We start from the raw sequence: 14,328 nt of genomic DNA on the forward strand, positions 1-14,328 counted from the left end.
ACTTCAAAACAACTTTCATAACTCCACCTGGATGCTGGCCACCTTTCCCTTCTCAGCTCTGTCTTTGGCTTCGTGCCACTCCCTTATTCTCTGATCCTCCCTTTTCTTATCTCTAACGAGGAGAAGGGGCCTAGATGAAAAATAATAAGATCCCACGTTTGGTAAGAGCACTGAATTTGGAGCTGTAACAGCTGCTCATGTTGGCTCTCCTCATTTCCTGCATGAGCTTGACAGGTCAGTAGGCTGCTCTCTGGGCTTCAACTTTCTTATCCCTTTAATTAGGAGTTTGGGATGGTAAAGTCCAAGCCCCCTATAAGTGCTGCAATTATGATTCTTTAAGTGGTGAAGGGGTGTGGCTGTGGACAAAGGACTAGAGTCTGATGTCACTCTTGTCCTTTCTGTGAATGGGTTTTAGGCTTTAAGGTAGCAGCATTGCCTTCTTCCCCTCATCCCCAGGGTCGCTCAGTGAAGCAGGAGTCAAGGGTCCCCCAAAAAGCCTTGTTCTTCATACTGTCTCATCTCACCCAGCACTGATCCAACTCCAAAGCTGATTTCATCTCTGAAGTGTTTGACTGACAGAAGCTCCTCTCCTGGCACTGCCTCTCCTCTCTTCCTTCCAATCTGGGCCCAGTTCTTAGGTTCAGCACCCCCAGACCTTCTGGCTGGGGATTTCTCCTCAGCTGTACACCCTGCAGCAGAATTAACTCTTCTAATGCATTCTCTACTGCTTAGTCGCTTCAGTTATGTCTGACTCTGTGCGGCCCTATGGATTGCAGCCTGCCAGGCTCCTCTGTCCATGGGATTCTCTAGAAGCCGGAGTACTGGAGTTGGTTGCCATGCCCTCCTCCAGGGGATCTTCCCCACCCAGGGATCGAACCTATGTCTCCTGTATTGACCTTTGAGTCAAACCCAAATTCTGAGTAAAAACCAAACTTGAATGGTCAAACTTGTGTTCTAGGTACTTTGTGAATCAATTGGAACCTAAACATTCATTACACTGTTTCTATAATGGCTGTTCATGATGACCTTAAAATGTTAGTTAAATGATGCTTTTAGGTTTTTCTTCCATATTTTTGAAATTTCAAAAATTTCCTTAATGAATGTCTTATTTTGAACCTCTTGCTACATCAGTGTATATTTCCTATGAGAAGGGGTATTCTCTTACATAACCACATATAGTTATCAAGTTCAGGAGATCAGAAACACTGATACAATATTTTATCCATAGTCCACATTCCAATTTCATTAATTGCCCTCTGACAGCATATTTTTTTAAGAGCAGGGGCAGATGCCCTAGTGTCTGAGAAATTCCATTATGTGTATACATTCTTCTTTGAAGATGCTGGATCAATTACAGGGATCCTCTAAGAGTTCAGGGGAGCTTCTTTTATCCATTCTCAACTGTGGCTGTGACTGAGCTGTCAAAACATACATGTTCTGAGGGAAGGACATAACTGCTAGATGAATGTCTTCCAGATGCAATCCAAGTTGTTGGTTGTCTCTGAAAGCAGAGGTTGGTGAGGTGAGTTGACTGGTCTTAGCAGTAGTAACACCTGTTCTCTCTTCTTGAACGAAGAATGACCTGTATTTGCATTGGCTTTGGAACCAAATGGGCAGATATACAACAGAATGAGGCACATTGTTTTTCTAAGGATTAAATGAGAGAATGCACGTGACATAGCATCTTGCCTGGTACATGGCAACTGTCCAACAAATGTTAGAGATTGTAGTTACTTTTCAGATGGGCCACTCAACGCCCGGGTTCTCCTCCCTGTTCACTCATCCCTGCTTACTTTGGTAGTTTGCCTTCTCCATATAGCCAAATCTTAATTAGACAAGCTGTCCCAGGAATCTGTTAATGCTTGTCAGAAATCTCCCCACTCGAAGCAACGTTCTTCCGCAACCAGTATCCTTAACTCGAGCACCACCTTGTGGTTTCCAGTGTATATTCACCCAGGCCACTGAGAGAAGACCAAAGTTGGTGCAGGTGTGATTGTCTCCCAGCTGAGTTCTTGCTAAGTGCCACTGTGTATTTCACGTGCCTTACTGCATTTAATCCTTACCACAGTCTATAGGGAGCAGGCACTGTTACAGGTAGGGAAACTGCTGCTCAGAGACATGGCCAAATGTCTCTAGGCAGGATCTCTATTCATCAGATGTCAGATCTCCTGCTATTATATCCTGATAGCTTTACAGTTGGAAAGGCTCTTTGAGATTCAGACTCATCCTTACACTGATATGGAACTGAGAGATAGGAAGGGACTTACATGAAGTCATAAGTTCAACGAATGGCAGAGACAAAACCAGAGATGTTTGCCTAAAAAGCTGATTCTTTGTCCTGGGCTCTTCACTAAGCCCCAGGGTGAGCTTACCAAGCAATTTGACTATACCCAGAACAGAGTTCTCAGACATGTTTGGAGTTGACTGTCAAAGAGTACCCTGGAGATAAACTGTTTTCCACATACACTTCTAGTGCCAGTTATCCTCAATAACTTTGGCACTCATTACTTCCACACCTCCTGGTCGGTCAGTTCCTGTGTCCCTGGGAGGCACAGTCCCATCAGGGTGGACTTGGCAGATAGGTGTCCCAGCAGGCACACACTCAAATTGGCAACGAGAGAGAAGCTGGCATGAAGCTTACATTCCATCTTGGCATTCAGCCCTGAATACACTATGTCTGTCTGGGAGCACCATGGCATGAGAACTAGAGCCAGGGAACAAAAGATGGCAAGTGCTGCAGGCCCAGACAGGCGAGCACAACAGCCCACATAACCGGCACTACTGTGCTGCCTTCCAACTTTTGACTTCAAACAGCAACTAGGGGTAGAAAAAACTACCTCTGCCATGCATGGGCATGTCTGCCTCTTCCCATAGGGTGACTGGGTTTCATCAAGGCTGTCATCTAAATCAGATGAGAAACTAGACAAAATTATGCTGAAAAAGCAAAGTGACAAAAGAGGTTCCCTTACTGGTCAGTTTTGTTAATACTTCTTAAACCTGGACAAAGAAAATCATGTACCACCTTGTTACTTCAACTAGGCTTCCTAAACTACTAAATAGAAGGAGCTCCACTTTGGGGAAAAGAAATGAAACAAGAATCCTCTTCTGTTTTAACACATCCTAGAAGCCCTGTTCCATTGAGCCAGCCTTTGACTTGGCCTTGAATGAGGTTACTGCTCTTCCACAGGTACCAAGTATGCAAGATCAGAACAGGGGAGGCTTAGTTTCCACCTTTCCATCTGGATCTGCTATTGACTCAAAGGCAACCACATGTAGAAAGAGAATCAATTTTGGAATTAAGCCTGGCATAAAATTTGGCTTTGCCACTGAAGAGCTGCTACTTAACTTCTTTCGGCCTGTTTTAAAAGTGCCACCTACCTCCATGGAATGTTAACAATGTTTTTTTCTTTTTAAAGGGCAAGTTTCCCTTTGGCTTGCATAGGGAAGAGAGTAAGGTACAAATTAGTTTGGCCCAGCAACTGGAACCTCTTTCCTCTGGCGTTAACACTGGGATCACGGCCTTTTGCATATACACTTCCATAGGCAAATGTAGCATTAGACAACTAAGTCTATGGCTGAAAAGTAACTGAGGAAATTGCACATGCTTTGGAGAGCTCATTCACACTGTCTCCACGGCTCAGACCTTTCTTAGAACAGTCCTAAAAAATCTCAAGCACACGAAGTATATTCTTAAATATGGTTTAATACTCTTCTCCATTTCTGTACATCACAACACCAAGAGTTTGCTGTTTAGGATCTCTCTGTAGAGGCTATAGAGAATGCAAATGCTACGGTTTTCACCCCCTCTTATGTGTTTGTATTGTGTAAGTGTAATACATATCAGTATATATTGATACACACATCAATATATAATGCAATATATATCACTGAAGAGAACACATTGATTAAAGAAATACAAAAATTTGGCATCATTTCCAAACTTAAATAGTAAAAATAAAAACTACAAAAGGAGCTGCATACCCTAAATGTATCATGTGAAACAACAAGCATATTCAAAAATGTAAATTTACATCCAATTTCTCTGATCTTGTCATATATCACATTAGACCCATTTACAATGGCAAAACCCTAAGGTACTGCTATGAAGAGAGCATGTTTGCTCACTCTTGGGTGTTCTGCAAACAAACAGCAGAGCCCAAAGAAAAAGCCTGTTCTGGTGAAGCCTCCCGCATTGGTGAATACCAAAGAACTGACTCTTCTTACTGGGGGTTGAGACATCAGGTTATACATTGACAGACAGTCATTTGGACCTCAGAGTACAGTGTTGAGAACCAGAAGCTTTACATTTAAGACATACTCCCTTCATTCAAGTGAAACAGGATTACTGGAACGATAGGCAGGTCTGCAACCTGGGAACAAGGAGCTGGTTCAGACCAATAAAGCTACGAGTGACTGAGTCAAGTCAGTGAAGAACAGCAGTCAGGCACTAAAGTGTTAAAAGTACCCAATTTGAAAATCAAATGCACCCCACTACCCTAGCAGTGTGGGGTGATACCAATCGACTTTTAAAACCTTTGGTCCTTCAAAGTCCATTTGGTATACTTTTTTCCATTGCTACCACTGGGCACGTCCTATACACTTTGTTCACTGTCACCACCTCAGGCACCCTGTCCGTGACCTTGCATGTTTGCTGGGGTCAAGTCTGATTTACAACCCAGCTGTGAAGCCTAAGCTTCAGGTTTTCAGGCCCACTTTTGGGTCCAACATGGTTAAGTCCTTGGTGCCAGAAGCTGTGTCCCCATCCCTTCCCACCCCTGCCCTTCCCACCCTCCTCCCATAATTTCTCCTATGAGAGGTGCTTGTAAGTCCCATATTTGAAACAGATGCTCCAACCCCACCAGGAGGTCAGGGGTTTACAATTACATGCACAGTCATACATGTCTCGTCTGTCGTTCCTGTGAAAAACCTTGCAGTTCATTTTTTAAAAATCAAAACATTCACATAATCTCATGCCATCCAACACAAGGAAAACACGACCACCTCCCTTTTGCAAGGACAGACCCAAGCAAAATAAAATATTTAAATATCTTTGCTTCCACTTAAAATTGCATGTTTTATTTCTCCCAATTCCAGCAATAGCATAGAAGTCCCATCATATCCATCCCAAACTGGTTTCTAGTATGCAAGATTATGTGAACCTTTGTCAAAGCAGTTGATGGTAAGGGCTCCCAAACCCTGGGCGCAAATGCGCCTGCAAAACAGATGGAAGGAAACAGAGCAGTGGCCCAAATGCTTCATGTGTCAGTTTATCTTGGCAATGCAATCTGCATCCTTGAAACTGACAGCCTGGAGGGGACGGGTAATGTGAGGGAGTGAAGTTGAAATTGCCTATTAGCTCACCCTTTCAACATTAAACAGAGACCGAGAGAAATGGTTCCAACATTTCACCACATATATTTCTTCTTATGCAGTCTAAGCTGAGAATGCCATGTAAATGGGTCACTGCGAAATGCAGCAATTTAATTTTTCTCCAATCAAAATAAGAAACAAACCAGTATATCTCATTTCTATTAACTTTTGAAGGTTTACAGCAGTTAAAGTATTTTTGCTTCTATGTATGAAGGTTAAAAAAATCTTTTTGTTTTTTCCCCATAAAATACAAGAGCAACCAATTTCACCATCGAGTAAAAGTAAAAACTGGGATTCTTTTTTAAATTAGTCCAAAGTGGCATTTAGGAACTAGTTGTAGGCTGCTGCGCTGACACCATGACAAACCAAAGTGTAGGGTTGGGTCTGGTTTTGTTTCGGTTTTCTTTTCAATATCCAATGCTCATGGATTAAGTTCCGGAAATGTTCCAATTGTAAGGCAGGGATCTGTTTGGATTCCACCACGGGTATGCTCCTTGGGTTGGATGCTGGAGGGTGAGGCACGTTTTGCCGGACCCATGTCGACTACCTAGTAGTCATCAAGGTCAAAAAATTCATCATCTCCTCCTTGGTATTCCATTCCCTGGAAATCTACTCGGTACCGCAAGATACCTATGGGAACAAATGAACAAACAGTAAATAGCTGTGGCTGACAGGACTGGAGGGTGGAGAGCAGTCCCCTTGCAGAATTACAGCACACCTCTCTGGAAGTAATGATATTTTTGGGATACACAGGAAAGGTTGTGGCTGAGACCCTGCCTTTTAGTTTTCTGATTTGCTACTCACCTCCAATTCCACCAAATCCTTTGACAAACTGGGATCCTTCTTGTGACTTATCTGTGACAATTTCCAACGTAGCTCCAAATTTTTTATAGTTGTTGGCAAACCACTCCAGAAGGGGCATGCTCTCAATCAGCTCATGTTCTTGTCCTGTCTGCAGGGGCAGCCATGAGATACAGAATCAGTAGGATTAGGATATATCCAGACATGGATACTTGCTACCCTGCCTGCCAACATTTCCCTCTTCCTCTCAGATCTATGGTGTATTAAACTGTAAGCAAATTATGGGTTCTGGCGACATAAACGCCAACAGCACAGAAATTCTGATTACTTCAAACAACATTCCTCCCCTGGCTCTAGCATCAGTAATGAAATGTTAACACACACTTGGCAGTTTTTCAATTTATGGTTCCTCCCATTGTCTTGAGAAGTCAGGCTGTTAAAAAGTATCTCTAGACAATATTCACTCAACAGCTAAGAGACAAGACACAACTGCTTTTTTGGAGGAGCCTTGTAAAAACCAAAGTTGTCCAACTCAGAATTTGAAGATGCTAACAATTAAAAGGGACCTGTGTTGAGCAAGTAAACCTTTTTATACTTAAAAAAAAAAAAAGAACCAGGGTAACCATCACCTACCCTCCTTCCTTGGAATCAGACTATTATGTGGCATACGGGAGTGGACCACCTCCTGGTACTCCCACTGCTGACCAGTAGAGGTCTGGTTTCCCAAGGCTGATGCTACTCTATGCTGCCAGTGCTCTAACATACAGATTTATGTTTCCTTGCATGTATCATCAAAGCATAAACAGTCACATACCTCTTTGTCTGTAAAATGAGACTTATCCTTCTCTTGTTCTGGAGTTAGATAGAGAATTTTCTCCTCTGCAGTATTGGGGGGAAAAAAAAGTGTTAACCTGCTTTTCAGATACTAACAGGTTTAAGTTCCATGAGGTGAAAATTAGGTTAGATGAAAGGACTCCTGAACTGATTCTACCAACCTTCTTTTCATAAGCACATTAGTCAGTATGCAGTGAATGACTGTCTACCAGGTATACTGGTCCTATCATAAGGAAACATCAAAGACATTTAAGATACAGCCCTTGTCCTCAAAAATCTTAGGCAGACATTTATCAGTTCAATAGGGTACAGGCTGGAAGTGGGGAACAAGATATACATCTGCCTTTTGATTGCTCCTGAAATCAGCCACCTTATCCAATCTCCACCCCAGGCTTCTTGAATACACAGGTCAGTAACAAATGGAAACCTTATTTACTAATTATCATACCTTCTGTGCCTTGGCAATGAAGAACATATCTCATGATATCCAGATTTTCATAGACTATTAGAATCTCTACAGCTCCCATTTCTAAAGCCTTTAGTGTATCTTCAACTCCAAAACAGTACTTGCCCGTGTCCTGGCTTATTTCATCAAAGTATCGCCCTGTGGTTAGGGACAGGTCAATAAGAATGTATATTAATGTTTCTTTTTGTACATATACACCTGCTTACTCAAAAATCAGAGAAAGAGAAAAAGTCAACTTAAAAATAACTGCCAAAAGTTGGTGAAAAATCACACCACTAGTCGAGGCTCCAGAAATTGAGTCTCAAGAGGTACCAGTTAAGCCAAGTACATAATCATTTGGAAATGTGTGTGTATCAAATTGGAAACACAGCCAAACAATGGCCCTATTAATCTTTAATTTGAGCTTTTGAATTATTTATCACTCTAAAACAAAGGATAACATGGGAAATTTGACTGAAGTTTGGTTCCTACTGCCAAAGGGTAAAAAACAGGAAGGAAAACAAACATTTGTTAATATTAGACATGATAACTAAAGGATGATTTAAAATAATGATTCCATTGAGGAGGATTTTAATAAAAATGCTAAACCTTCCTCTTTTACCCTTCTCAGTGTCTTGTTTTGTACATACACACATACAAAAACTTTTCACAGTAAAGAAATTGTATTTCACTGATACCTATTAATTTCTTCTCTTGAATGAACTTCACGTTGGAGAGGACCTCAGTAGATAATTCAATAGCTTGATTGAATCCATTTTCACCACCATAAGATATATCAACTAATTTTAAAACTTTTGATTGCAACCTCTGACACACAACAAAATTAAAAAAAAGAAAAAAGCACATCATTAGTACTTCAAAACACCCTTACCAAGACCCATTACCTCTTAATGGCATGCAAAACTAACCAGTGAAACCTCAGGAGGAAGAATATGGGGAAAGGTGCCCAATTTATTCATGAACAGGTCTCATGAAGATCACCTCCCCAGCCAACTGTATTGCACATCCTATTAGACTTATAAAACCAGCTCCTAGTTTCTTTGGAATCAAACTTCAATTTAAAGCCAATTATGGCAACCTACTAAAACCAGGGGCCAACACAGCACCAAGAAAGATTCCATCCCCAAATGGCTGATTTCAAAAGAAAGTAAGTCCAGACATGGGGGAATATCTAATATTACAAATAATACACATAAAATTTTGCCAACACAGACTGAGGTTTTTAACATGGAATTTATTACTGTAAAAGAAAGAGATGTGCACATCCCAGCACTCACAGAACTCAACTACTCCCACCTAGAAACTTACATAATGGAGCATCTACTTCTCACTTACCTGATCAAACATATCAGATTGACTTAGTTCAGTTTTAAAGTCAGCTGATCCAGCTAAAACGAGACCAGCCACATTCACCTTGTCCCCAGAAATAAACAGCTGCACAGCAGTCTCAGCTACTTTTCGAACATAGTTATGTCGCTTTTCCATTCTTAAACGGGCAAAACGCAAGGCTGACTGACCTCCTCTACCTTTGACAAAAAAGTGATGAGAGAAAAAGGCATTTATTAAGTACATGACACCCTGCTAATTAAAATAATTATATAACCGTGCTATTTCCCAAGGAAAGGTGAAAATCACTATTCCTTTCAGAATAAAATCGCTTTTAGTGAGTGAACACTAATTCTGTAGTCAAAAGAGTCACAAGTAACAATGCTTCTCCCATCACCTGAGATTACTTTCCCCTATTACACAATTTGCTTCCTTAATGCTGGACACAAAGGAAAAGTGTTCATGTTCTCTTCCTGGATTACCATGTTTCTTTGGGAGATCCACAGTGAATTTGTGCAGGACTTCTCTTGTATTTCCTTGGAGTGTGCCAAAAAGTGCACCACTACCATCTATTACAATGAAGCCAAACTTGCTATCATCTGAAAGTAGTGCTGTAAGAGCCTGAAAAGCAAACACAGGTACCACACCATAAATCTCAAAGCTTTGCAAAATTAAGACAAAATTCCAAAAGGACATATACAAGCCCTTTCCACTCACTCAGAACAGTATGGAGTACTACAGGAAAACCATTTCACGGAGTAATTTAAAGGCTTCAGCTATAAATATGTAATTCACATAGACAAATCTGAACCTGATGCAGGAGAAAACCAACAATATCAATGGGAAGCCTTTTTACAAAGCTGACCTAGGCACAGGAACCCAAAACTAATACAGAGTTATAGGGATCAAATTCTTCCTAGGTTGTTTTTAGACTGATGGTGGTCTAGAGAACATAATATTCAAAGTCTAACCTCCAAAAGTTGACTTGCTGTTACCATTAATAATCCCAGCATTAATAAGCAGTATTTACTATGGCTAATAAGAATCTTTTGTAAATCAATTCTAGAATAGGAGTACTCACTGAGGACAAAACCCAGAAACCGTCTATAAAAAGATCTAGTTTTGAAATGTTTCATTTAATTATGCCTTGAGTAACATTAATGACATCAATATCTAAAATTCAATTTTAAAGGTACTATAGATAATAATTCTGAATTTTTATGAGAGAAAATTCTTCTGGGTTAGTATTATATCATTGTATTTCTGCCTCCTGAAAGAGCAGATCTTTAAATAGATCTGGGACCCATATAGATGGGCAAGAGTTGGCGTCTATAGACATGGTAGATGACTAATTACTAGGTGGCAGCCTCTATAGAGCTAAGAAATTATTACCCATACCATTTAACTGAGGAAGAAAACAGCTCTTCACGGACTGGAAAGCAGATTAATCACTAAGAATCACCCTTTAACCAAAGCATACTTGATAATTAGCATTAAGACATGAATATTGCCCATGTTAAAAAATTTGCCTTAAGACTCTGTCTTCCAATACAGGGGGGTACACGTTTGATTCCTGGTCAGGGAACTAAGATCCCACATGCCACAGAGTGGGGCCAGAATTTAAATAAATAACTTGTTTAAAAAAATTTTTGCCTTATCCCAATTATCTCTGTTATAACTTGATTAATTTAGGTTTTCAGCAAGCCTGCTCATCAGGGAACAGACTTATCCTTCATAATAAGAATATATAAATATCCTGATTAAACACAACTTCAGTTGTGTTGTTCAGTATGCCACATGTGTAGGTAGTTTGTAATAGTTAGAGCCCAAACAAAGAAAGCTAGTTAAGACGAAATGCTATCTTGGAAAAAGTGTTAAGGTTTAGAAAAACCAATGAAGCTAACTTAAGTAAGTAAGGTAAAACTAGATAACATGAGTATCATGTACTATTTAAATCAAGAAGACTCAAAATCTGCCTTTATCAAAGCAGATACAGTTAATTGGAAGAGGGTGGCAAACTGCCTCCCTAATGAAACTTTTGCCATAAGGAGGCTGTGACAGCCAAGAGAAAAATCAGTCTCCACCATCTATGCAATCGCTCAAGATCCGAATGGAACTGAACTTCCCGTCAGGTTAGCAGAATCATCCATTGTAAACTGCGTTGACAAATGTCAGTTCTAATTCCACTATAGAGGTTTTCCCCTATGTCGATGAAAGGCAAGAGACTGAACTAGAAGCCAGCTGTGAATTCCTGATTGTTCTACTGTTGACTGATTTAGGTCACTCTAATGAGGTTTCCTTTCTACCCTTAATGTTCATCATATTATGACACTTCTGTCACTCAAAAGTTTTTTTTTTTTTTAATGGATGGGGAAAAAAGCTCTTATGGTCCTGACTACTCAAGATTTTTATAATTTGTGAGCTGAAACTAAGAATGCAAGAAATATAGTCAAGTATCATGGATACATAAGGAGACCTAGAGTTCAGGCAGTCATTTATTTCTTTGCTTCTAATTAGTTCTTCAAACACAGCTTAGCACTTTCCTCAAATATGCTGAATATTCACGTCATTCATTGTCATAATAATGTAATTTTTTTTTAAAGAGCCAGCCTTATAAAATGGAACAGTTATTTGGAAAACAGCCTGTCAATTGTTGAACTGGTTAAACATTAATTACTGTATGACCCAGAAATTCCACTTCTAGCTTGTATACCTGCCCCCCCAGTGAAGATGTATGGACATACAAAACCTTGTACACGTATGTTCAAAGCAGTATTATTCATAACAGCCAAACAGTGGAAATGACAGTTTCACCAAATGATGTTAATAAGTGAAATGTGGCATATCCATGAATAGATATAATGTGGAAAATAGTATTTGGTAATAAAAAAGGAATGAAGCATAATACATACCACAAAATGGATGAACCTTGAAAACACGCTAAGTAAAAGAAACAAGCCACAAAAGGCACAGAAAAACAGATTAAGGGTGGCCTATAGCTGAGAGATCTTGGGGTATGGCGGTAGGGACAGAGGAAGGCCTGGGAGTGACTGCTAATAGCTATGGTGGATTTCTTTTAGGGTAACAAAAACATTCTGTTTTAACTTCTTACCTCTGTATGGAATTTGTTGTCACACAAATACAATGACGTATTAATTGGTTTGAAAGGTTCAAAGTCAATGTTGACTTTCTTTTCCTTTCCTTCTTCTGTTACAATTGTACCACAGTAAACAACCAGGCCATTTGGAGGTACTGCAAAGAACAAACAATTTCCCCACTTATATACACACCTAATTTTCCTCAATTAATAGGAAATGTTCCCACAGCCCATTGTTCCTGCCCCTTTAAATCATAATTTTCATGAAGTACAAATATCTGTAAATTTCTCAGGCAGATTTCTCTTCCTAATTTTGAAACTTGAGATGTTTTCAAAAGGATTTATTATTTTAAGTATAGTACATACTACTTAACTTTCAAAAAATAACTTAGGGGAAAAAAAAAAAACACCAAAGGAACACAGCTTATGGCTGGGTAAAGAAAGCACTTGGGACCAAAAGCATCACAACAGAAGCAAAGTGGAAAATACAACCAAGACAAAGTAGAGGAGGTAAATGATCAAGCTCCAGATTACCTTTGTTATAAAGTTTGAGTCTTTGTTGTACAGATGTAATGGCTCCCAGGACTGAAAGGCGGTTTACTCGTGACTTAATGTTAGATGCAGTTCCAAACTCATCTGCTAACATTTTTGCCACTCGTGAAATCTGGTCTTTGGGAGGAATGATCAACGATATCATGCTTGTGCCATTGCTGTGGAAGAATAGCATTAGAGATTTAAGTACTACATAAGTAAAGAATTACCATTAGTAAATGGAGTTAAAAGTGAGATGCCCCTTATATAGGAAAAATAAATCACTCTAAAAGTGACCATGAAGGTAGGGGCTATACCTCTGTAATTAAAGTGACCCAGAGCTAGAACAGTGTTCAGAATATGGTAGGTATATCAATCTTCAACAAAGAGGCAAGATTATACAATGGAGAGAAGCCAGTCTCTTCAGCAAGTGGTATTGGGAAAGTTGGACAGCGCATGTAAATCAATGAAGACACACCCTTACACCATACCCAAAAGTAAACTCAAAATGCTTTAAAGACTTTAAGACATGATACCATAAAACTCCTAGAAGAGAACACACGTAAAACCTTTTCAGATAACTCGTACCAATGTTTTCTTAGGTCTGTCTTCCAAAGCAACAGAAATAAAGGCAACAATAAACAAATGGGACCTAATCAAATTTATAAACTTTCACACAGCAAAGAAACCATAAACAAAACAAAAAGACAACATACTGAATGGGAGAAAATACCTGCAAATGATGCGACCAACAGTGGTTAATTTCCAAAACATACAAACAGTTCATACAACTAACTCAAGAACAAAAAACAAACACTATCAAAAAATGGGCAGAAGACATTTCATCAAAGGATGCTCAACACTGCTAATTATCACAAAAATGCACATAAAAATTACAATTTCCTATCACATAGAAATGCACATAAAAATTTCCTATCAGCCAGGATGGTCATCATCAAAAAGTCTACAAATAACAAATGTTGGAGAGGTTGTGGAGAAAAGGAATCCCTTCTACACTGTAGGTGGGAGGGTGCTGGTAAACTGGTGTAGCCACTGTGTTACAGTATGAAGGCTGCTTAAAAAACTAAATACACACACATGCACAGCCATAAAAAAGAATGAAATAATCCCATTTGAGGAAGAGAAAAGACATATCCCATCACTTAATGTGGAATCTAAAATATGACATAAATTTATTTACAAAACAGACAGACAGGAAAAAAAACTTATGGTTACCAAAGGAGAAAGGCGTTGGGGGAAGGCATAAATTAGGAATCAGAGATTAACAGACACATACTACTATATATAAAGTATCAACAGATAAACAACAAGGTCCTACTGTACAGTACAGGCAACTATATTCAATATCCAGTAATAAACCATAATGCAAAATAATATGAAAAAGAATGTATATATACACATATAACTATCAGTGAATGTATATGCTGCTGCCGCTGCTGCTAACTTGCTTCAGTCATGTATGACTCTGTGTGACCCCACAGACAGCAGCCCACCAGGCTCCTCCGTCCATAGGACTCCCCAGGCAAGAATACTGGAGTGGGTTGCCATTTCTTTCTCCAGAATGTATATATATTGATTTACAATCCCTTGTGGCTAGACAGTAAAGCATCTGCCTGAAATGCAGGTGACCCGGGTTCGATTCCTGGGTTGGGAAGATCCCCTGGAGAAGGAAATGGCAATCCACTCCAGCACTCTTGCCTGGAAAATCCCATGAACGGAGGAGCCTGATAGGCTACTGAAAACTTCACTTTCACACTTCAATTAAAAAAATATGACAGGTGTTTAATTCTTTGAATGAATACCAGCTTTAGCTATATGTAAAGACAAAAGGCACTTTAAGAGGTACTAGGGAAATGCCTCATTCACCAAGGAATGAAGCAGG

At 39.6% G+C, this 14,328-nt stretch overlaps 1 protein-coding gene across 2 annotated transcripts in view; it reads right to left on the reverse strand.

The window, feature by feature from the left end:
* Nucleotides 1–5,045: 5,045 nt before the first annotated feature.
* The window catches only part of ETF1 (eukaryotic translation termination factor 1), a 28,157-nt gene continuing 18,874 nt past the window's right edge, over nucleotides 5,046–14,328 (reverse strand). For both annotated transcript variants that reach the window (XM_061424688.1, XM_061424689.1), the window contains 9 exons: nucleotides 12,429–12,604; nucleotides 11,910–12,049; nucleotides 9,280–9,418; nucleotides 8,807–8,997; nucleotides 8,149–8,278; nucleotides 7,454–7,609; nucleotides 6,986–7,050; nucleotides 6,175–6,322; nucleotides 5,046–6,000 (listed from right to left, as the gene is read on the reverse strand). In XM_061424688.1, the coding sequence (XP_061280672.1) occupies nucleotides 5,918–6,000; nucleotides 6,175–6,322; nucleotides 6,986–7,050; nucleotides 7,454–7,609; nucleotides 8,149–8,278; nucleotides 8,807–8,997; nucleotides 9,280–9,418; nucleotides 11,910–12,049; nucleotides 12,429–12,604 (1,228 nt within the window). In that variant the 3' untranslated portion in view covers nucleotides 5,046–5,917. The remainder of the gene's footprint in view (nucleotides 6,001–6,174; nucleotides 6,323–6,985; nucleotides 7,051–7,453; nucleotides 7,610–8,148; nucleotides 8,279–8,806; nucleotides 8,998–9,279; nucleotides 9,419–11,909; nucleotides 12,050–12,428; nucleotides 12,605–14,328) is intronic.

This window comes from Bos javanicus, chromosome 7 (assembly GCF_032452875.1).
Source record: "Bos javanicus breed banteng chromosome 7, ARS-OSU_banteng_1.0, whole genome shotgun sequence".
Taxonomy (NCBI): domain Eukaryota; kingdom Metazoa; phylum Chordata; class Mammalia; order Artiodactyla; family Bovidae; genus Bos; species Bos javanicus.